At 41.3% G+C, this 24074-nt stretch overlaps 1 protein-coding gene across 1 annotated transcript in view; it reads right to left on the bottom strand.

Moving 5' to 3' along the window:
* The window catches only part of LOC127584027 (collagen alpha-1(XXV) chain), a 153603-nt gene that overhangs the window by 84014 nt on the left and 45515 nt on the right, over window positions 1-24074 (bottom strand). Inside the window, exons 12-13 of the mRNA XM_052040547.1 lie at window positions 1526-1558; window positions 1386-1421 (exon numbers count right to left, since the gene is read on the bottom strand). Of these exons, the coding sequence (XP_051896507.1) occupies window positions 1386-1421; window positions 1526-1558 (69 nt within the window). The remainder of the gene's footprint in view (window positions 1-1385; window positions 1422-1525; window positions 1559-24074) is intronic.

Here is a 24074-nt window from a genome sequence, read left to right as displayed (position 1 = left end):
GCAGAGGCTTTGGAAATTTTTAAGGCAGAGTTAAATAGATTCTTGATAAGCAAGGGATAAAAGGTTATTGTAGGTTGGCAGGAATGCAGAGTTGAGGTTACAATCTGATCAGCCATGATCTTATTACAGGGTGGATCAGGCTGGAAAGGCCAAGTATCCTACTCCTGCTTCTAATTACATGTTCTCCTGTAATTTGATCTGAAAATATATTTGATGCATATATTGAACTCTTGTTCAAAAACATATCAGATGCTTAAAATGAATGGGATAACTTTGCCTTCCTGCAAAACTGTCAGATTGGTGATAATGAATCAGGACCCTGTTTCAGGTCACATTGTAAATTTTATTGACCACAATGGAAATAAAAAATGGGAGTGATGTGAAATTGTGCTCCTAATCACTCTCAGAGTCTTTACTTCATTGCAACAAGGCAAAATTATTCTCAATGGCTCCTTCAGAAGCAGCCACAGAATGACACTAAAGACAATGTAGAAACTGATTTCTTTTTTGTATTAGGATATTCCCAGTCTCTAACTTCAGGCAGAAACTGCTCTTTGGAATGTAGCAGATCTTTAATTCCTAGTCATTTCTATACATGCATGATTTGTCTTAATAAAGAAAGAAAAGGATTGAATGCAATTTTTTGGCCCATGAATATTAAACACACTTTCACTGACAATACCTTGCTCAGGTCAATTATTGAACTGATGGATAACTAACAATTCTGTCAAATGTCAATCTCATTTATTCTCCATGAAAATGCTTCAGGACAATATCAACCTATTCACTAAAAAACATTAAAAGTGCTATAATTTGGAGAAGAAAAAAGCAGAACTTCATTGAAAAATAGATTTTAGGACAGATTTGAACTTTTAAAATCCAATGTACTCAGACTCTCCCTGGTGAAAGATTGAGAACTGCAAAATTGTGCAGATAAAAAAACAAAGAATTAGAAAGTACAAACGGTACTTCCTAAATTTAAGTTTGCTAGATATGTTCAACACTGCATCATAATCGCTTGTGATTTTTTTTTAAGAATATGAAGTTCACAGGGGGTAGTGTTTTAGTAAAGCATTCAGGATTAGAGCGTGTTATGGCAACACAATAAAGTGTGTTAGTGGAAGCATCACAATCTTTTAATTGTTATATTTTGACTGATTCCTAACTATTTGTTTATGGATAGTCAGCTTTGGCTATCAGCTGAAATGCCTATCCCTATCTCAATGTTAATTTTTCCTCTTGCTCTTTCCTACTTAGGTAATCAGCAGATGCAAGAGCAATGCAGAAAGCCAGATAATTTCTGTCCAAAGACTAACCCATCTGCAAACTCATATAATAGATAGAGAAAAAAAAATCAGAAGACATGCTTTTCTCCTCTGCTTTACCTTTTGTCCACGAAGTCCGGTTTCACCTGGTTCTCCCTGTAGAGGAAAAAAGTAAAAGAAAGATACCATTCACCCAATGGTCCAAGTAGAGCCAAAGAAGTAACAAAACTTGGAACTTCAGTAACAAGGGCCAGTCTAACCTTTATTCCCGCAGCTGATGATCCAGGGTCACCCTAAGTACAATTACAGGAAAGAGAAAACAGACATTAATCACACAAGTAAATAGACAGCCTGGGCATATTCTTTGCAGGTGATCTGGTCACTCATTTCACTGTTTTTTTCCAGATCTTTGTTGGATACAAATGGACTTCTGCATTTGTTGATATTAAAACTGCCATAAACTATATTTCAATTGCAACTTGTTGCCAAGGCATGTGCTGGAGGCATAAAGGGACCCTCTAAGTGCAAGCCTTTCTTTGTGTCCTTATTGCTCCATCAGTTTCTCTCTTTAATCAAATCAGAACGTTTGGCAGCTCTGGGTTAAAGCAGCACTATTTCTGCTTATACCTCTTCATAATAATCCATGGAAAGTTAAGCAAGCTAATACTTGTTTTGGTTTTGGTTCTTTGGTTGTGCACCTGGTGGCCCAGATGAGAGAGGATACAGAGTAATAGCCGGCAGACTTGAGTGTTAAGCATCCAGAAATTCCTGGCCTCTGGATTATATGCTAGTCTTGACCAGATCTGAGAAAAAAAGCAAAAGCTATAGCTCCTAACCAATTAACTGCAGGGAAGTAGGATAATTCCATTGTGGGTCTTCAGAGGAAAAGAATTTATAAAATTCTTTTATAATGGGTCCACACATCACTACTATCAGTCCCTGGTATGAAGAGGTAACATAAACTTTGTGCAAGTACACAGTTTAAATTGAGCATGCAATATAAAGGCAGGGTGGTTAATGAAACAGTCATTGTCTGTAAACAGGTATACTCCAGAGCACATCAGTATCCTTTCACTGTACTTTGTTGTTGCCCTAGCATTCTGAACAAGTCCATAATACTTTATTTCATATCAATCGTTTCCACTTAATATTTTATCTGCGCACCACAATGCGGCTCTCAGCATGGATGAATGTCACCTTTGTCAACCAGTCTCGGTACGTATCAGTTTAAATACAGCACAACCACATGTAAAACCAAAACTCCTTCCAATCTACTTACATGCCATTCCCACTGAACCCAGGAAAAGTCATCATTCAGAGGTCTTCGAGATAGTCAAATATGAAATTGGGTCAGCGTAGTGTTATGAAACTTTACTATTTAAAAGGCTTCAAAATTCTCAACTCCACTTCATCCAAGTTGAGAGAGAGAGAATAGATTCCACCATCTGCCTGGGCTGGATTCCACGCCAAGTGTGAGAGGTGAAAGACATGGTGCCAACCCACTGCTTACATAAACAAACAATATGTAATACCACATCGAGAAGTTGCTATTTCAAGCCTGTGTTATTGGAATCAGAGGTTGCTGATGAATTCAGAATCACTTAATTAGGTCAATCCAAATGCTTTATCTGAATTAGTTTGATTTTAAACAGACTGATATGCAGATTTATGTCTTGTGCTTCATAGCTATGAGTAGAAGGATCTTCAAATTCATAATGGGTTTTGATGTTTCATTCAAACTGTGTTCCACAAAACAGTAATATTCTAACAATTTGCATTTAACAGGGGATGGTGTTTTTAACATAATTAAATTTCCCAATACCTTCCATAGAAACAAAAAAGTGACACTGACACTGAAAATTCATTTTGTCATCCCTGCATTTAAGGTTCATTCTAACCTACAACATTGAACCTATCACTGAAATTCCAACGCATTATCCTGTATGGGTCAAACAAAAAGAAAAGTGTGGAACTTCTCACCGTAATACACATGGCTAGTTTATCATGTTGACCAACCCCTATGGGTAAAGCAAATTCAATTTTAGGTACATTGCAAAGTCAATGAGCTGCAGGTATTAAATTCCCGAAGCAGGTCAAAAGGCGGATTTTGGAAAGGTGCAAAAATAGGGTTGTCGTCATGGGCGATTTCAACTTCGGTAATATTGATTGGCACCTCCTTAGTGTAAAGGGGATAGATGGGGCAGAGTTTGTTAAGAGTGTCCAGGAAGGATTCCTGACACAGTATGTGGACAGGCCGACTAGTTGAGAGGCCATACTGGACCTGGTACTAGGCAATGAGCCTCATCAGGTTTCAGATCTCTTGGAGGGAGAGCATTTTGGATACAGTAACTCTTTGACCTTTACCATAGCCTTGGAGAGGGATAGGAGTAGATGATATGGGAAAGTATTTAATTGGGGAGGAGGAATTATGATCCCATTAGGCAGGAACTTGGGAGCGTAAATTGGGAACAGATGTTCTTGGGGAAGTGCATAACAGAAATGTGGAGGTTGTTTAGGAAGTACTTGCATAGGATTCTGGAAAGGTTTGTCCTATCAATGCAGGATAAGGATGGTAGGGTGAAGGAACCACGGTTGACAAGAGATGTAGAATATCTTGTCAAGAGGAAGAAAGAAGCTTACCTAAGGTTTAGAAAACAAGGATCAGACAGGGCTCTTGAGAGTTACAAGGTAGCCAGGAGGGAGCTTAAGAATGGACTTAGGGGAGCTACAAGGGGGCATGAGAAGGCCTTGGCAAATAGAATGAAGTAAAACCCCAAGGCGTTCTACACGTATGCGAAGAATAGGAGGATGACTAGCGTGAGGGTAGGACCGATCAGGGATAAAAGAGGAAACATATGCCTGGAATCGGAAGAGGTAGGGGAGGTCCTTAATGAATACTTTGCTTCAGTATTCACTGATGAGAGAGATCTTGACGTTTGTGAGGATGGCGTACAACAGGCTTATAAACTAGGGCATGTCAACATAAGGAAAGATAATGTGCTGGAACTTTGAAAAACATTAGGATAGGTAAGTCACCGGGGCCGGATGGGACATATCCAAGGTTATTACGGGAAGCGAGGGAAGACATTGCTGTGCCTTTGACAACGATCTTTGTGTCCTCACTGGCCACAGGAGTAGTGCCAGATGATCGGAGGGTGGCAAATCTTATTCCTTTGTTTAAGAAAGGGAGTAGGGATAACCCTAGGAATTACAGGTCAGTGAGTCTTACTTCAGTGGTGGGCAAAGTACTGGAGAAGATTCTTAGAGACAGGATTTATGGGCATTTGGAGAAGTGATTTTTATTAATGACTTGGATGAGGGGGTAGGTTGGGGAGAAGGGTGGGTTGGCAAGTTTGCAGACAACACAAAGGTTGGTGGTGTTGTGGATAGTGTAGAGGATTGTTGAAGATTGCAGAGGGACATTGATAGGATGCAGAGCTGGGCTGAGAAGTGGTAGGTGGAGTTCAATCCGGAGAAGTGTGATGTGGTACACTTTGAAAGGACAAACTCCAAGGCAGAATACAAAGTTAGTGGCAGGATTCTGGGTAGTGTGGAGGAACGGAGGGATCTGGGGGTCCATATCCACAGATCCCTGAAAGTTGCCTCACAGGTGGATAGGGTAGTTAAGAAAGCTTATTGAATGTTAGCATTCGTAAGTCGTGGGATCGAGTTTAAGAGACACGAGGTAATGATGCAGCTCTATAAAACTCAAGGATGAGGTTATGGAATACCTAGAGGTGCAAGGCAAGATAGGTCCAAGCCAGCATGGTTTCATGAAGGGAAGATCCTGCCTGACCAACCTATTGGAGTTTTTTGAGGAAATCTCAGGTAGGGTGGATAAAGGAGAGGCTGTGGATGTTGTGTATTTAGATTTTCAAAAGCCCTTTGACAAAGTGCCACACAAGAGGCTGATTAATAAGATGAAAGCTCATGGAATTACAGGAAGGATATTAGAATGGATGGAGCATTGGCTGATAGGCAGAAAGCAAAGGGTGGGAATAAAGGGATCCTGTTCTGGTTGGCTGCTGGTTACAAGTGGTGTTCCACAAGGGTCGGTGTTGGGGCCGCCTCTTTTTATATTGTACATCGTTGATTTAGATTATGGAGTAAATGGTTTTGTGGCTAAGTTTGCAGATGACACCAAGATAGGTGGAGGAGTAGGGAGTATTGAAGAAACAGGAAGGTTGCAGAGAGACTTAGATAGTTTAGGAGCATGGGCAATGAAATGGCAGATGAGATTCAATGTTGAGAAATGTGCGGTTGTACACTTTGGTAGAAGAAATAAATGGGCAGATTATTATCTAGATGGGAAGAAAATTCAAAGTACAGAAGTGCAAAGGGACTTGGGGGTCCTCGTACAGGATACCTTAAAGGTTAACTACCAGGTTGGATTGGCGGTAAAAAAAAGCGAATGCTATGTTGGCATTCATTTCAAGAGGAATAGTGTATAAAAGTAAGGAAGTGTTGATGAGGCTCTATGGGGCACTGGTGAGACCTCACTTGGAATACTGTGTGCAGTTTTGAGCCCCTTATCTTATGAAGGATGTACTGATGTTGGAGAGAGTTCAGAGAAGATTTACGAGGATGATTCCCGGAATGAAAGGGCTTACATATGATGAGCATTTGTCGGCTCTTGGAGTTCTGTACTCACTGGAGTACAGAAGAATGAAAGGGGACCTCATAGAAACATTTCGAATGTTGAAAGGACTGGACAGAGTAGATGTGGCTAAGCTGTTTCCCTTGGTGAGTGAGTCCAGGACTAGAGGGCACAGTCTTAGAATTAGAGGGTACCCGTTTAGAACAGAAATGAGGAGAAATTTCTTTAACCAGAGGGTCATGGATTTATGGAATTCTTTGCCACATACAGCTGTGGCGGCCTGATCATTGGGGGTGTTTAAGGAGGAGATTGATAGGTATCTAATTAGTCAAAGTATCAAGGGATATGGGGAAAAGGCTGGAAATTGGGCTAGATAGGAATAGTTTAGTTTAGCTCATGGAGCAGACTTGATGGGCCAAATGGCCTACTTCTGCTCCTTTGTCTTGTGATCTTGTGATCTTGTGAAAACTCTGGTTAGACCACACTTAGAGTACTGTATCCAGTTCTGGTAACCTCATTATAGGAAGGTTGTGGAAGTGTTGGAAAGGGTGCAGAGGAGATTTACCAGGATGCTGCCTGGTTTAGAGAGTATGCATTATGAGGAGAGACTAAGGGAGCTAGGGCTTTACTCTTTGGAGTGAAGGAGGATGAGAGGAGACATGATAGAGGTGTACAAAATATTAAGAGGAATAGATAGACAGCCAGCACCTCTTTCCCAGGGCACCAATGCTCAATACAAGAAGGCTTGGCTTTAAAGTAATGGGTGGGAAGTTCAAGGGAGATATCAGAGGAAGGCTTTTTACCCAGAGAATGGTTGGGGCATGGAATGCACTGCTTGGGGGTGGTGGTGGAGGCAGGTACATTGGACAAATTCAAGAGATTACTAGATAAGCATATGGAGGAATTTAAAATAGATGGATATGTGGAAGGTAGAGGTTAGATGGTCTTAGGCGAGGTTTAAAGGTTGGCACAACATTGTGGGCCAAAGGACCTGTATTGTGCTGTACTGATCTATGTTCTATGTTCTATGTTCATAGGCTGTTTAGGGACAATCAGCACGGCTTTATGAGGGGCAGGTCGTGCTTTACGAGCCAGACTGAATTCTTTGAGGATGTGACAAAGCATATTGATGAAGGTAGAGCAGTGGATATGATGTACATGGATTATAGTAAGGCATTTGATGAGGTTCCTCATGGAAGGCTCATTCAGAAAGTCAGGAGGCATGGGATCCGGGCAAACTTGGCTGTATGGATTCAGAATTGGCTCATTCAGAGAAGACAGAAGATGGTTGTAGATGGAGAGTATTCTGCCTGGAGGTCAGTGACCAGTGGTGTTCCACAGGAATCTGTACTGGGACCCCTGCTCTTTGTGATATTTATAAATAATTTGGATGAGGATGTGGAAGGGTGGGTTAGTAAGTTTGCAGATGACGTGGAGGTTGGTGATGTTGTAGATAGTGTAGAAGGTTGCTGTAGGTTACAACAGGACATCAATAGGATGCAGAGCTGGGCTGAGAAGTGGTAGATGGAGTTCAACCTGGAAAAATGTGAAGTGATACACTTTAGAAGATCGAATTTGAAGGCAGAATACACGGTTAATGGCAGGACTCTTAGCAGTGTGGAGGAACAGAGAGACCTTGGGGTCCATGTCCATAAATCCTTCAGGTTTGCCATGCAGGTTGATAGCGTTGTTAAGAAGGCTTATGGTGTGTTGGCCTTCATTAGTTGGGCTATTGAGTTTATGAGCCATGAAGTAATGTTGCAGCTCTATAGAACTCTGATTAGACCACACTTGGAGTATTGTGTTCAGTTCTGGTCACATCATTATGGGAAGGATGTGGAAGCTTTAGAGAGGGTGCACAGGAGATTTACTAGGAGGCTGCCTGAATTGGAGAGGCATGTCTTATGAGGATAGGTTGAGCAAGCTAGGGCTTTTCTCTTTGGAGCAAGGGAGGATGAGAGGTAACTTGATAGAGGTGTACAAGATGATAAGAGGCATAGATCGAGTGGACAGTCAGAGACATTTTCCCCAGGGCGAAAATGGCTAACACAAGGGGGCATAATTTTATGGTGATTGGAGGAAGGTATAAGGGGGATGTCAGGGGTAAGTTTTTTACACAGAGAGGGGTGGGTGTGTGGAATGCACTGCCGGCAGAGGTGGTGGGGGTAGATACATTAGGGACATTTATGAGACTCTTGGGTAGGCACATGACTGATAGAAAAATGGAGGGCTATGTGGGAGGGAAGGGTTAGATAGATCTCAGAGCAGGATAAAATGCCAGCACAACACCATGGGCTGAAGGGCCTGAAGTGCTGTAGTGTTCTATGTTCTAAAGAATTAAGGTAACAAAAGTTACCTGGCCTATTGGGGTTTCGCTTTCTGTACAGTACATGCAATTTACTATTAAGAATTTTACTGCATATATTTAATCTCTTAGGTAAAGTTTGGTATAAATATTCTCTGAACCCCAAAGATACAGAAAATTAATTCTCTTCCACAGCTCATTCCTGACTGCTTACTTTTCACAGAAACAGTGCTTCTCTTCCCGCAGATATGGCCTGACCATATGAGTATTTCCAGTTCTGAAGAAGTGGGAAGGAGATTAAAGAAGCTTGTTCAGCCGAAAGGTGGGTGGGGGAGGGGGATGTCTCTGATTGGGTAAAACCAGGTGAACAAGGTTATCTGGTCAGTGAATGAGTGGAGCAGTGAGAGAGTGAGAACAGAGATAAGAGGTTGCAGGAGTTGTGAAATACAGAGCAGGAAGGCATACCCAGCAGTCTTCTGGACTTAATACTGAATTCTACAACTACAGGTAACTCGATTTCTCTGTTTGTATCAGTTGCCCATCTGTGATATTGGACACGCCTGTTTGTTTTGTCCCTTACTTTATTCTCTCTGGAAGTGGAGGACACACCTAGCCTGACCTGCAGGACATGTCTTCTTGCTCTGCATTTCGCAGCCCCTACAGTCTCTGGTCCATGTTCTTTTGGCATATGGTCTCACTCCTTAACTGCTACCATTCACTCATTGTCCATCTTATTCCCAGGGTAGCCCTGGTTTTACTGTGTCAGAGACATCCCCCGTCCCTGCAGCTGAACAAGCTTCTTTTGCTTCCTTCACAGTTCTGATGAAGGGTTTTTGACCTGAGACATTAGCTCTATTTCTCTTCCTACAGATGTATCCTGACCTGTTGAGTGTTTCTAGCATTTTCTGTTTTTATTTTAGACTCTTATATGTAGTTGAGGTGGATTTTATTTTATGCTGTCTGCTATTCATAGTCACAATAACTGAGATTTGCAGTTATGATGATTTTGTGACATAAGTCCTCTCACTTATTGGGTTTTTATCCGCAAAACCCTCTGGCACATGATACCTAAACACTAACTATAAAAATATATACATATAACATATACATTTATAATATATATTAATAATGTGTATTATAAAGCTAAACTTCAAGGTATCTGCTGTCCATTGTAAAATACTAACACTTAAACCAACTACAGCAGGGATTAATTACACTCAGCACAGACCCTTTGGGTTCACAGAGGTCACAGGTTGTGAGCAGAGAGCTACAGGTCATGGTTGTAAAAAAGTTCTTAATGACGTTCCATTGATATAACCCAGCCATCAACAAAACATTGATGATCAAATCTGGGTAATTGTGCACATTGTCACAAACACACATTCATGTATATATATATATAGGCATCCTGAAGCTCATTTACAAAAATCACAACTGAGTAATACTGAGAATAAGTAGGAAATATATCTTTAATGAAATGAGACCATGGGAGTTTCCTGATCTTGGTTTACCTGATCTTCAGTAGGAGGCAGACAAAATTCCCAGAGAACAGTCTAACTGGCTGGATTTGGTGTTTTCCTGAGCTATTTTGAGGTGGGGAGTGGGGGTGGAAGGTTTCAGAAGGAGGAGGGTTCAAATTCTCTCCAATGAGCTCACGCCCTCTGGAGTCACAGACACAACAGTTTGGAAAAGTGGCAAAATGAGAATTTTTTTTTGAATTCTGGAATCATATTTTAAAACAAATCAGAGAATCATACGGATACAGCACAGTCAGAAACAGGAAGGGAGCAATCAGTCCATTGGGAGTATTCTATAGGCCCCCCAATAGCCACCCAGACCCTGAGGAGCAGATAAATAGGAAGATTTTGGAAAGGTGCAAAGATAACAGGGTTGTTGTCATGGGTGACTTCAACTTCCCTAATATTGATTGGTACCTCCTCAGCGCAAAAGGTTTAGATGGGGCAGAATTTGTTAGATGTGTCCAGGAAGGATTCCTGACACAGTATGTGGACAGGTTGACTAGAGGAGAGGCCATACTGGATCCAGTACTTGTCAATGAACCTGGTCAGGTGACAGACCTCTCAGTGGGCAAGCATTTCGGAGATAGTGACCACAATTCCCTGACCCTTAACATAGCCATGGACAAGGATAGCAGACAATATGGGAAAGTTTTTAATTGGGGGAGGGCTAATTACAATGGTATTAGGCAGGAACTTGGGACCGTAAATTGGGAACAGATGTTCTTGGGGAAATGCACAGCAGAAATGTGGAGGTTGTTTAGAGACCACTTGCATGGGTTCTGGATAGGTTTGTCCCACTGAGACAGGGAAAGGATGGTAGGGTGAAGGAACCATGGTTGACAAGGGAGGTGGAACATTTAGTCAAGAGGAAGAAGGAAGCATACTTAAGATTTAGGAAGCAAAAATCTGACAGAATTATAAGATAGCCAAGAGGGAGCCTAAGAACGGACTTAGGAGAGCTAGAAGGGGACATGAGAAGGTCTGGGCTAGTTGGATTAAGGAAAACCCCAAGGCATTCTACACGTATGTGAAGAACAGGAGGATGACTAGAGTGAGGGTAGGACCGATCAGGGATAAAGGGGGAAACATGTGCCTGGAGGCGGAGGAGGTAGGGGAGGTCCTTAATGAATACTTTGCTTCAGTGTTCACCAGGGAGAGGGACTTTGATGAATGTGAAGTCAGCGTAGAACAGTCTAATGTGCTGTAACAGTCTAATAAGTCAAGGTTAAGAAAGAGGAATTGTTGGAGCTTCTGAGAAAACATTAGAATAGATAAGTCCCTGGGGCTGGACAGGATGTACCCCAGGTTACTACGGGAAGCGAGGGAAGATATTGATGGGGCACTGATGATGATCTTTGTATCCTCCTTGGCCACAGGAGTGGTACTAGAGGATTGGAGATGGCAAATGTTGTTCTGTTGTTCAAGAAGGTTACAGGGATAATCCTGGGAATTATAGACCAGTGAGTCTTACATCAGTGGCGGGCAAACTATTGGAGAGGATTCTCAGGGACAAGATTTATGAGCATTTAGAGAAGCAAAGTCTTATTAGCGATAGTTAACATGGCTTTGTGAGGGGTGGGTCGTGCATTACGAGCCTAATTTGAGTTTTTGGAGGAGGTGACGAAACAAACTGATGAAGGTAGAGCCATGGATATGGTGTATATGGATTTTAGTAAGGCATTTGGCAAGATTCCCCGTGGTAGGCTCATCCAGAAAGTAATGAGACATGGAATCCATGGAGAATTGGCTGCATGGATTTTGAATTGGCTTGCCCACAGAAGATAGAGGCGGGTAGTAGATGGAGTGTATTCTGCCTGGATGTCGGTGACTAGCGGTGTTCTGCAGGGATCTGTTCTGGGAGCCCTGCTCTTTGTGATTTTTAAAAATGACTTGAATGAGGAAGTGGAGGAATGGGTTAGTAAGTTTGCAGATGACACGAAGGTTGGCGGTGTTGCGGATAGTGTAGAAGATTGTTGTAGATTACAACGGGATATAGACAGAATGCAGAGTTGGGTGGAGAAGTGGCAGATGGAGTTCAATCCAGAAAAATGTGAAGTGATACACTTCGAAAGATCGAACTTGGAGTACAAGGTTAGTGGCAGGATTCTTAGCAGTGTGGAGGAACAGAGGGATCTTGGGGTTCAAGTCCACAGATCCTCAAAGTTGTCATGCAAGTTGATAGGGTGGTTAAGAAGGCATATGGTGTGCTGGCCTTCATTAGTCGGGGGATTGAGTTCAAGAGCCGCGAGGTAATGTTGCAGCTCTATAGAACTCTGGTTAGACCACACTTGGAGTATTGTGTTAAGTTCTGATTGCCTCATTATAGGAAGGATGTGGAAACTTTAGAGAGGGTGCAGAGGAGATTTACCAGGATGCTCCCTGCATTAGAGAACATGTCTTATGAGGAAAGGTTGAGTGAGCTTGAGGATGAGAGGCGACTTGATAGAGGTGTATAAAGTTACGAGAAGCATAGATAGGGTAGATAGCCAGCACCTTTTTCCCAGGGCGGCAATGGCCAATACCATAGGACATCTGTTTAAGGTGACTGGAGGAAAGTTTAGGAGAGATATCAGAAGTAGGTTTTTTACACAGAGAGTGGTGGTTGCCTGGAACACACTGCTGGGGGTGGGGGTGGAGGCTGACACAATAGGAACATTTAAAAGACTCTTAGATAGGCACATGGATGTAAGAACAATGGAGAGTTAAGGGCTGTGTAGGAGGGAAGGGTTAGATTGATCGTGGAGTAGTTTTACATCGGTCTGCACAACATTGTGGGCCGAAGGGCCCGTACTGTGCTGTACTGTTCTATGTTCTACAAACAGGCCCTTCATCCACTGAGTCCGCACCTACCATCAACCATCCATTTTACACTAATCCGACATTAATCCCATTGTTTTTATTTTCCCCACATTCTATTCAACTTCCTCCAGATTCTTCCACTCACTTACACTGTCAGGGCAATCTACAGAGGTCAATTAACCGACCAACCCGTACCTCTTGGGACGTGGGAGGAAGCTGGAGCACCTGGAGGAAACCCACACAGTCACAGAGAGAACAAAGTAAACTCCAAACAGACAGCACCCGTGGACAGGATTGCACCCAGGTCTTTGACTCCGTGAGGCAGTGACTCTGCTCGCTGCACCACTATGCCACCCATTTAGATTACAACAGGCTTGAAATTCATTGGTTGAGTGGTATCCTGCTAATGTAGCTTTGATTCAGGAGATCAGAATAGGGTGTCAATCAGTTGCACCTCTTTTTTGGGTTAAAGGTCAATGGGAATAAACGTTGCCAGAAGATGAAGTATGTGTGAATGTAGATAAGGTGTTAGGTTTGGTTAGTGGAAGCACTCACAGGGTCAGATCCTGATTCAAACCACATTCAGAGAATTGAGAACATCTCCTGGGCCACTGAAGGAGTGTTGTACTGCTGGAAGAGCTGTCTTTGGGTTGAGATGTCTGCTCTCTCTGGTGGAAGGTAAGAGATCTAATGGCACGATTCAAAAGACATCAGGGTTCTGCTGATGCCCTGGGTAGTATTTATTTCCTCAATCAACATACAAGAGTTCCCGGGGCTAGGAACTGTACCTCCCTCAAGGATAGACCATTCCTCCCCTGGGTCAGGAATGGGTCCTGCTCTGGAGACCCACTCACCTAACTGGAATCCAAGCCCGTCAAAAGGCTGGCTTCTGATTGAGGAATCTGGCAAAGAGAAAAATGGTTATGCTGTCAAAGAGTTCAAACTGTGGCATCTGGGAAACTCCAGGGAGTTTTGAAAGTCTGTCCTCCAAATTCCATCCCTGTTACTATACACGATCGTGGTTCTTTGGATAATTGACCATAAGCTTACTTGTAAACGTAAAAACCAAAGAAGGAACAGGTATACCTTGAACAGTAGACTCCCTGCTATGAAGTGGTTTTACTGTGCAGATATATTGTTACAACAGATATAAATCTTACCTATCAAACTTATCCCTGATGTGTTAATGTGATATCCTTAACTTTCTGCTGCACCAAAGACTACAGCAGATAGCAGTAGTTATCCAGAGGACTGGAAAAAGCACTGCCAACAATGGCAAGCTCATCCATGACCCAACAGAAAATAGGAGGATTGCCATAGATGAGGCTGTCAATGAGGAGGAAGATGCATGCTTCTCACACATAAATGGCAATTTGGAAGAGCACTAGACCAGGAGGAAATTGTAAACTGAAAATAAAAAAAAACTGCATTTGCTGGAAATCTGAAATGAAAACAGAAAGTGCTGGAAACACTCAGCAGATCAGGCAGCATCTGTGGAGTTAACACTTCAAGTCAAGAACCCTTCTGCTGAAGCTGAAAAGTTCCTGGGTTCCTGACATGGGCCATGCACTCAGGTAAAGTATGGCCTCCTTATTTAGTCCAATAAACCTTGTCTGAACTACTTCCAATGCAGTAACAAAGGATGTTACTGCATTGGAAGTAGTTCAGACAAGGTTTACTAGACTAGTACCTGGAATGGGCAGGTTATGGTTGTAGCGGCTGAGTTTAGAAAAATGAGACATATAAAATCATGAGGGGTCTTGACAAGGTGAACATGGAGAGGATGTTTCCTCCTTTGAGTGAATCTAGAATCAGGAGCCACTCTTTAAAAATAAGGGAACATCTACTTAAGATAGTGATGAGGCAATAATTTTTTTCTGAAGGTCAAGTCTCTGAAACTCTTCATCAAAGGGAGGTGGAAGCAGAGTCTCTGAATATTTTTAAGGCAGAGGTAGATAGAAACTTGATGATTAAGGTGTGAAAAGGTTACAGGGGTTGGGTGGGAATGTGGAGTTGAGTTTATAATCAGATCAGGTATGATTTTATTAAATGGCAGAGCGGGGTTAAAGGCCCGAGTGTCCTGCTCCTGCTCCTAATTTGTACATTCATAAATGTCTGCCCTGCTTGCCAACTCCTTGAAGATAGACTGTAAGATGAAGACATGGTAGCTGCTGATTCACCTGCATTATTTGATCCTGTGGTCCAACCTCACCTGTACTTTGATGGAATTAAAACCTTTTCTATTCTGAGGTTTGTCATTAAAGAGTTTGCTGGCAATGCATACCAATTTAATGTTGCTGTGGACTTCAGGAAAGCCCGCTCCCAACAGAAGTGTGCTCTCCCGCTGCTTCTCTTTTATGTGGGGGAAATGATGCCTCTGGGTGAACCAGATTCCAGTGATCCCCTGGATGCACTGATGGCCTGCAGTCTGCCTGCAGTGGCAAAACCACGAGCCGTAGCTCAAAAGAATCAGATGACTTAAATATTCGTTACTGCACTGACTTCCACAGCGATGGGCTGGGCTAATCCCTTTGTAGGATCAGGTCCGTAGGCCATTTTATAGTGGACAACTTAATGCCACAACAGGCTCCCCTGATACGTAAGCAGCAAATACAAGTCTCTTCGGACATTGCCAGCAGCTGTTTGATATCTTGGTTACCTGGAACAAATTTATCTAGATACCAGCTGCCTGAGGTGCAAGAGTATCTGTTTTAATTCCTGCTGAGCTCCTTTTCCTTATCCCTATACATGGAAACTGCTGGCAGAGCCAATTGAAGAATAGCATGGTGATAGTTCAGGCATGTAGCTGCTGAAAGCACCAGTGTTTTCGCTTAAATCTGTGCAAAAAGTGTCTTGCACTGTAAAAAAAAATCAAAGGCAAGCAGCAAAAAAACCCAGAAAGGAATGCAGAAACAATATTGTGGAAATAGCAGAACCACATGTCAATCAAGGCTGTAAAAGCCAATCTGAGTAAAGATGGTCTGACCCCATGGCCATGAATCAAAGTCGAGGGGTGAGCAGCTGCTGTTTTACACAGGCAAGTGGCAAAAAAGTAGTAAAAATCCTAGAATACACAAGGCTTAGTCATGAGACCAATTAACACCTGCACCAAATTCAGGGGAATACTCAGGCCCGCACAGTCTCAGTGAAACCTGCAAAAATACTAGAGATTTTACGATGCAGAATTGGAAGTGAATCAGTGCAGGGACTGATTTGATTTGATTTGATTCTATGATGCCAGGAGAGCAAACCTTTCCGATTCCTATTTTAAACATGTTCTTACACAGATGCAGCCTTTTCTCTGGATTGATAAAGCTTTTAGCTTAATTACAAATCTGAATAGTGCAGCTTTGAGAAAGGGTTTTCAAAGAGCCTAAATAGGCTGCCATGTCACCTACAAGCCATTCCTGCCAATAGTAATGATGCTGACAAATCATTACACTGAAATACTTCAAAGCACTTCACACAATTAATTACTGGAGGATAAGGAACGATTATTATAGCAGCTATTCTGGGTAAGCAATATTTCATCTACAGAAATAATATGGAGCACCAACTGGATTTTTCATTGGCTGTGGTGAATTAGGTATGAAAACATAAGAATGAGGAGCAGGTGTAAGCCATCTGGCCCCTGGATCTTGCTCCACTATTCATCAAGATCATTCGAAGTTATGAACATAAGTATTGGGAACGGGAGTAGGGCACTCAGCTCCTCGTCTGCTCTGCTATTCAATAGGTCAGTGTTGATCTGACTGCAACCTCGACTCCACATTCCTACCTACCCCCAGTAACCTTTCAGCCCCTTGCTTATCAAGAATTTATCTAACTCAGCCTTAAAAATATTCAAAGACACTGCTTCCACCTCCCTTGTCAAACGGTCATGATCCTCTGAGGTAATAAAATTATCTCATCTGTCTTAAATTTTCAATCCCTTATTTTTAAACAGTGACCCCCTGGTTTGGGATTCTCTCACAAGAGGAAACATTTCCCCTGTCAAAATCCCTCAGTGTTCTCTCTCTCTCTTTGAAACTCCAGCAGACACAAGCCTACTCTGTTCAACCGTTCCTCATAAGACAATTCACCATTCCAAGGATCAGTCTAGGAAATCTCCTCTGGCCTGCTTTCAACTCATTTACAACCTTCCCTGAGCAAAGAGTCCAAGACTTTACACAGTACTCCACCTGTGCCTTAACAATGCCTGCCTTTTGTGGATCATGCACTTGTACACCCAGATCCCTTTGCACTTCAGAGCTCTGCAATCTCTTACCATTTACATGATATACCTCTGTTTTAATTTTCCTGACAAAATGGATAACTTCACATTTTCCCATAAGGTATTTCATTTGCCACATCTTTTTCCACCTACTTAACCTATCAATGTCTCTTTGTAACCTCTTAACATTCTCCTTATGTTATCTTGGCTAATCTTCTACCTTAGCTCCATTTTCCTTGATTCCCTTAATATCCAGAACTCTATTGATCTTTGTTTTGAATAAACTCAATGACGAAACTTCCACAGCCTTCCAAGGTAGAGAATTCCAAAGATTTGCCACGTTTTGCGTGAATAAAAATCACCTCATTTCAGTCCTAAACGGTCTACCCCTTATACCAAGACTGTGTCCAATTGGTTCTAGACTGCTCAGCAAGGGAAAACATCCTCCCCACATCTACCCTGTTGAATCCTGTAAGAACTTTGTAAGTTCGAATAAGATCACCTTTCATTTCTCCTGACCTCTGGACAATATGGGAATAGTCTACTGAATTTCTCCTCATATTGCAAACATGCCATCCCTGATATTCGTCTGGTGAGTCTTCACTGCACTCCTTCTATGGCAAGTATATGCTTATAAGGAGACCAAAAACTGGTCTCGCTAAGGCCCCACATAATCACAAAAAGAACTTTACTCCTGTTCTGAGATTCTTTCACAATAAAGACCAACATACCATTTGCTTTTATAATTGCTTTTGCTACACCTGCATGCTAGCTTTCAGTGATTTGTTTACAAGGATATCCAGGACCCTTTGAACATCAACACTTTCCAATCTGTCACCATCTAAAAAATACTCTGTTTTTCTGTTTTGTGCACCAAATTGGATGACTTTATATTTTTCTACAATATGTTCCATCTACTATGCATGGTTTCGGCCAGGTCATTTGCAGAGTTTCTTTCTCTTTTTCATGGCATCTTTAAAACCTACTCTAGGCAGACAGGGTTGTATTCTTCCATCCAAAGGAATGCACCTCCAGCAGTGTAGCTCTCCCTCAGCACAGCTTTAGAGAGTCAGCTTAGATTATATACTCATTGTCCTTATCCCCTGAACCAGAGATGACATTGTTACTAACAATATTAACTTGTTTATAGTTTAGATTGCAAGTAAAAATAAGAATTATTAACTTGCAATCAAAAATGTTTCCCAATAGTTGACTACTTGATTGCTTTAAAAAATACAGCTTTTCTGCCTTAAATAAATTAGTGCAGTGTTCAGGGTAATATAACTACTGGGCAAATCTCTGCTAAGTTTCTCTGCTCATCTGACAAAAAAAAGTGTGGAACTTTGTGTAACTTGTGGCTTTCTAACTACAGTTGAGATGGACAACCAAGAAAATCTCTGTGGAGATTCCCCTCTTTATTCAAAGATGTCTCTTTCTCTAATGATAGATTTAATCTGAAATGCTGGAATTCTCTATGTAACAGATATGAAGAGCAGTGTAGTTAGCTGAAATGATTATTCGTACAGCTGCTTATAAATGTTATAAAAATTATGTTCAAGAGTATAGGAGCTAAAATATTACAAATGCATCTGTGAAGACCTGCTGTGGTGTGTACTAGTGGGGATAGGTACCCTGTGCTCAATTCACTGAGCATTCAGACACCTTCATTAAAAACAGGCTAGTTCTTCTGAGAACAATTGCAATATTATATGTTCACTTAATAAATATCACCTGTACCTGCTTTTTTAGATTATCATGATATTTTCTGAAGCTGATGTAAAAACTTTATCTAGCAACAAATAATTCGTGGTCTTAACCCTCTCTGTGCTAAATATTTAATCTCACATTTCTAAAGACATGGGGCACAAATCCTGGCGTCCCTCCATTAACTATAGAAAAGAACCATTTCTTTTTCCTAAATCTCAGTGATAGGATCATTTCAGCAATTGGGCTATGGGTTGCTTGTATGTAAATATGCAAATGAGTAATGTGATTTAATGACATTGACATATATGTGGCATAAGCACAGGTGGTAGTTGTTAGGCTGCGCTAAGAGTTAATGTGTTCTGAAGCTCTTGGTGTCTGCTAGAGATGATTAAAGGCAGTTCTCACCAGTTATAGATTAGTGGCTCACTGAACACCACTCCCTACACAACAAGTGCTGACAAGAATAGTCAAAGCAACTGACATGCATCGGGTTCAGCGAAAAAACCCTGTGTTCTGAGGAAATACTTCGAAGCACCTACTGAACATTGATGATTGATGACACTGCCTACAAGACTTCAGAAATCTAGAACCGGGGAAAAGGAAACAGCCCCAGCATTTCATGGGTGCACACTGAGTCAGGAAACTTGCATCGAGCACTCCAGACAATAGCAATTAAAGAAAGTCAGTAATACTGTGAGATACTGTGATGCTGATAACAGTACAATACACAAGAAAGCTGAGTATTGTAGAGAAGCCTTAAGTGCAGCACTGTCACAGTGTAGGTGGGAAATGGGATGAAATGATGGCTCAAGTACAGACAGGATATGTATGCAGCCAAAACATATATGCAAGCAAGGAATTGACCGTGTGAGTCCTTCCAGCGAATGTAAAGGGGATGGAAATGTTCTTTACTGTGAATTATATTCTGGAAGCAGAGGGATCAAATTGAAAATACTGTCAAAAGAGAGTATAAGAAAGCTATTCTATTGATGGATTTGATACATCATATGCTGATTAATCTGGTAGCCTACAAAGAAGTACGCAGAAGTAGTGCAGAAATTGGAATATTTTTCATCAGAAATAGCAAACTTGCAATTTTGGCGTGAGGGTCTATATTGTTGATCTAAAAGATATTGTAACATTAGTGGATTCTTTCACCCTGTGATGTGAGATAGGTTGGTGTATGACTTAAATGATAAAAAGATTCAGCCCAAATTGTTGAGCACACAAAGAATTACATTTGACCTGGCTAGTAAAATTGGAAATGGCATTGACAAATGCCCTGGAATCTCATTCATTGACCAGCATAACATGGAGTAACATTACTAGGCAAGGGTTGGCTAAGAAAGCTAATCAGATGGTCAGATAATCAGTGTTACATATCCATGTAGGTACTGCAACACCATGCTTAGAAATCCTATTACACAAACATGAAGCAGTCTCCAAGGTTGTTCATACTGGCATTACCAGCTACAAGGCACACATATTCATCAAGCCTGATGCCAAAATAGTATATTTAGAAGGTTGACTAGTGGCATATCTTCTAGAAGTCAGATGGAAGAGCAACTAGATGAATTAGAGAAGCAAACATTGCAAAGTTCAGATATGTTTTGGGTATGGAACAGTATTACACCACCTAGTTATGATGCTCACATCACTGCACTAGCTGCTCAAAATTAGTGGAAGATGGAGATGGAATGAATATCGACAGGGAGCATATGACTCATGCAAGGAACTTGATCAATGAATTCTTATTGTTCATTGTAACATGGCAAGAACGTTAACGCTCGAGTGTATCACCTCAAACAACAGATTGGGCACTGGTATCGATCAGATCCTGGAAGGTAGCCAGGAGAAGCCAACAGGAGATATGCCCAGTTAGAAACGAACCACTGGCAATTATATTTGAGGTTTTGCCATTTTCTGTAGGGAAGATTTTTCATTTTAGTCATGGATTATAAATCCCTATTGGCTGTTTTAGATCAAAAATAGGTGATTTCAACTACACAGCTTCTAAAATGGAGAAATACTGTACGTGATTCTATTTCCAATTACCACTACATCATTGGTTTATCAGTCTACCAACCAAAATTCTTCTGCAAATGTTTTATTCAGGTTATCACATGGAGATTCTGATGCAGGTAGGAGAACATAATCTTCACTTCACAGCCATGACTTTGCAGTCACAGCAGCTGAAATTGCTGAGATAACTGAGAAAGAAAGAACTTCTAAAACAAAATGATAAGAGGATTCTTAAAGATTGGATTAATTCAGTGTCCAAATGTGGATGTCCATCCGTTTTATTATGGAGGATTTGAGTTGTCCGTGAATCAAGGATTCTAAACTCCAGGGAACACAAGCCTAGTCTGTCCAATGTTTCCCAATGACACAACCTACCCCCTCCAACCATCGTTCTGGTAAACCTCTGAACTACTTCTGATGCATTTACATCCTTCCTTAAATAAAGAGACCAATACTGTACAAAGTACTTCAGATGTGGTCTCACATGTCACATATACCTGAAGCACAACCTCCATACTTTTGTGTAAAATTCCCTGAGCAAAAGACAATAACATTCTACTGACTTTACTAATTGCTTGAGTACATGCACGTCATCCATTTGCATTTTGTATTGTAAGCCAGCCAGGTTCCTCTACATCTCAAAGCTCTGAAAGCTCTCACCATTTAGATAATATCATTCTTTTAAATTATTACTGCCACATTATAATCCATATGCCAGCTCTTTGCCCACTCACTTAATTTATCAAATTTGCTCTGTAGCCTCCTTATGCCCTCTTCACAAGTTACTTCCCCACCTACCTTTGTGTCATCATCAATTTTAACAAACATACCTTGGGTGCCTCCATGCAAGCCACTTATATGATTTATGCAATGTTGAGGCTCCAGAACTCATCTGCATTACAAGCAGTGCTGGCGTGACTGATTTGCCCACTAAATTGGGATCTGAGGTGTGAGGGACGGCCCAAGACCAAACCTATGCCTTCTGTAAGCTGAAGGTGAATTTCCTGGTGTCACTAGGGATCATCTGACCCAAACACTAAACAGGTCGCAATGGTGAGATTTGCCTATTGAAAACTGCACATGGGGACCAAACAAAATAAAAACAGTTTCCATTCCAAATTTTCCCCTCATCCTTACTCCACCTTGTGCTCACTTGCTTCCCCACTACAATATTTTGGACTGGCATATCCTATCACCAGCTACAGTCTTTTTTTTTGTTTCTTTTTCTGATAATTACTCTTAGCTGTTACAATTCATTATCAGAAATTACAGTCACAGAATATGGTGCATGGGCACAGTAAGCATGGGCATGGTATGTGCAGACAGTGCCATGGGTAAGCAATAGTGACGCTGGTGAGTTCTGCCCTGTTTGTGCCATCCGATCTTTGAAGGCCAGCCTGTTCTGCTGTGTGGAATATGTGCATCCCCGACAAAAGCTTGCTTCGAGACATTGCAGTCGGCTTCTGAAATTTATCCCCTGACTTCAATGGAAGGATGCAACATTCTGACACTACCCTATTGCCTGCAACTGACTGAGGATGAACTTTTAGGCTATGGCTTAGCTGCTTGATATGCATACCCACATGGGGATGCAGCAAGCACTGGGTCAGGAATGGAAAGGGAAAAGTATGTTCTAACAGTAAGGGGATGAATCCCTGACCATGAATATTATTCTAATGAAATAGGCAGAAAACGACTACAGTGCCCTACATTTTCCACCCAACCCCTCCCCGTTTTGTCTCGTGGCTTGCACTCTGGGTAGCAGCAGTTGACACTGTGTGATAAAGGCAAAATGGATGATAGCAGGTCTCTAGTTTTATTTCCAGTTAATTACCTTTCAATAACTGTTTTGTGGAGAACTTCAATCACCAGCAGCGTTTCTCTGCAAGACCCGAGTCAGCAAAGATTCAATAAACTGAACCACAAAAGATGGAATGCAGGTCTTGGCAATTTTTCACAAAGTGAGCTTCCAATTTCTAATACATTACTGTGGGCAATTTTCAAGGGGAGGCCAGGCACTTCTTCACAGGAAGTAGAATATAGAACAGACAAGAAACATCCCTGGAGCATATTATAAATGCTATTGGCGTAGCTTTTAGAATTACAGGGCTCTGCTGAAGGAAAAATCAATATTTTATTCCACTATGTATACGAATTCTGAAAGATTCAATTACTGTATTGATCAATAGGTTATTGGAACAATAAAGTACCAGGTAATCGTTTCTATTAGCTCCCTGTAAATAATTATATATAGATTTAATGATCTGGAGTTGAAATCAATAATCTGAAATTGGTTCCGTTTGCAGGACCAAGTGAATTTTGAGCATTGTGAGGCTTAGCTTCCACATCTCTCCATTCATTGAAAGGAAACTTAAAGTCCAGTCAAATTTTGCTCTGACACAGACTTGGAAGAGAGTAGGAATGATTTTTTTTTCTGCAAAGATTAGATTTTTAGGGATGCTGCTTGTCCATCCCCAGCTATGAGATTATATCTTCACAACAAAACTTGCATAAGGGTAGAAGGAAATGATGCCCTTCATTCACCAATAATAATAATTACCTTTCACTACAGGAATTATCTTTTGCAACTGCTCACTCAGTTTTTGGCCCATGTAGGTTATAATAAGCTAACCTTGAAACTATTCCCTGAAGCCACAACTTGAAATCAAACGTCCTGTAATCTTACAGCAAATGATCCATATTTTTGAATGCACCAACCCGAATACAGAGAAAATGCATCAGCTTTAGACTACACTTTTCCCATGGTGTGAGAAAAAATGTTTAGGCATATGGCTTGTTGCAGTCTCCTAACTGCTGAAACTTCAGGATAGGCAAAGTGTGTCTGAAGTTGGATTAGTAGAAATATACACCAATTTAAAGATTAATACAAGCATTACACAGCCTCTTCACAGCTGATCCTGCAAAGGTTCTTCAGTTCACCTCCCTGCAGAGAGTTGTAAATCTCTGGAAATGTCCTTATTGAGAGCTGTTGGTCTGGAATTTTCTACCTCGGTGGGTTATGGGAACTAGATCACAGAGGAGACAGATCAGGGTACTGAGGGCTATGGGGAACTGGCACTGAGGAGGAGATGAGGCTTGGCTGGGGCACATCAGCCATGATCATATTGAATGGTGGGCCAGGCTCGAGGGACTGAGTGGCTTACTCCTACTATTTTCTTATGTTCTTATCCGATGGCTTGTTTAAAATCATGGCAATTAATTTCCTTGTAATTGTATCAGAATTGAACAAAACCAAACTGTTCTAAAATCAATCACAGAAATGTTCTTTCAAGTGAATAATTGTTCACAGACAAAATGTTGTGCCATTTTTTTCCATTTACAGGTTGTGTCCTTTTACATAACTGTGAAATGGTGCTTGTGGGGCTACTATTGTCACTTTGGAAACCAACAGTGACAAGATGTGGAAATTAAGTTGTACTGGTCTTTAAACTATGATTTAGATTATTGTATCACACTTAAAAGATTTGTATTAAGTTCCTTATTACCTCATCTTACGGCAAGCAGTATGAATCTGTTTACTTGTCTGGTTTTCTCTTTTATTATTGGTAGTTAAAAGATATTAAATATAAAAACTGTAGAAGTACTGTACTGTAATAAGACTGTAGAAGCTGCCTAACTTTTCATG

The sequence above is a fragment of the Pristis pectinata genome, chromosome 2, assembly GCF_009764475.1.
Source record: "Pristis pectinata isolate sPriPec2 chromosome 2, sPriPec2.1.pri, whole genome shotgun sequence".
NCBI classification, from domain to species: domain Eukaryota; kingdom Metazoa; phylum Chordata; class Chondrichthyes; order Rhinopristiformes; family Pristidae; genus Pristis; species Pristis pectinata.
This window is presented reverse-complemented; position numbering and strand designations above follow the sequence as displayed.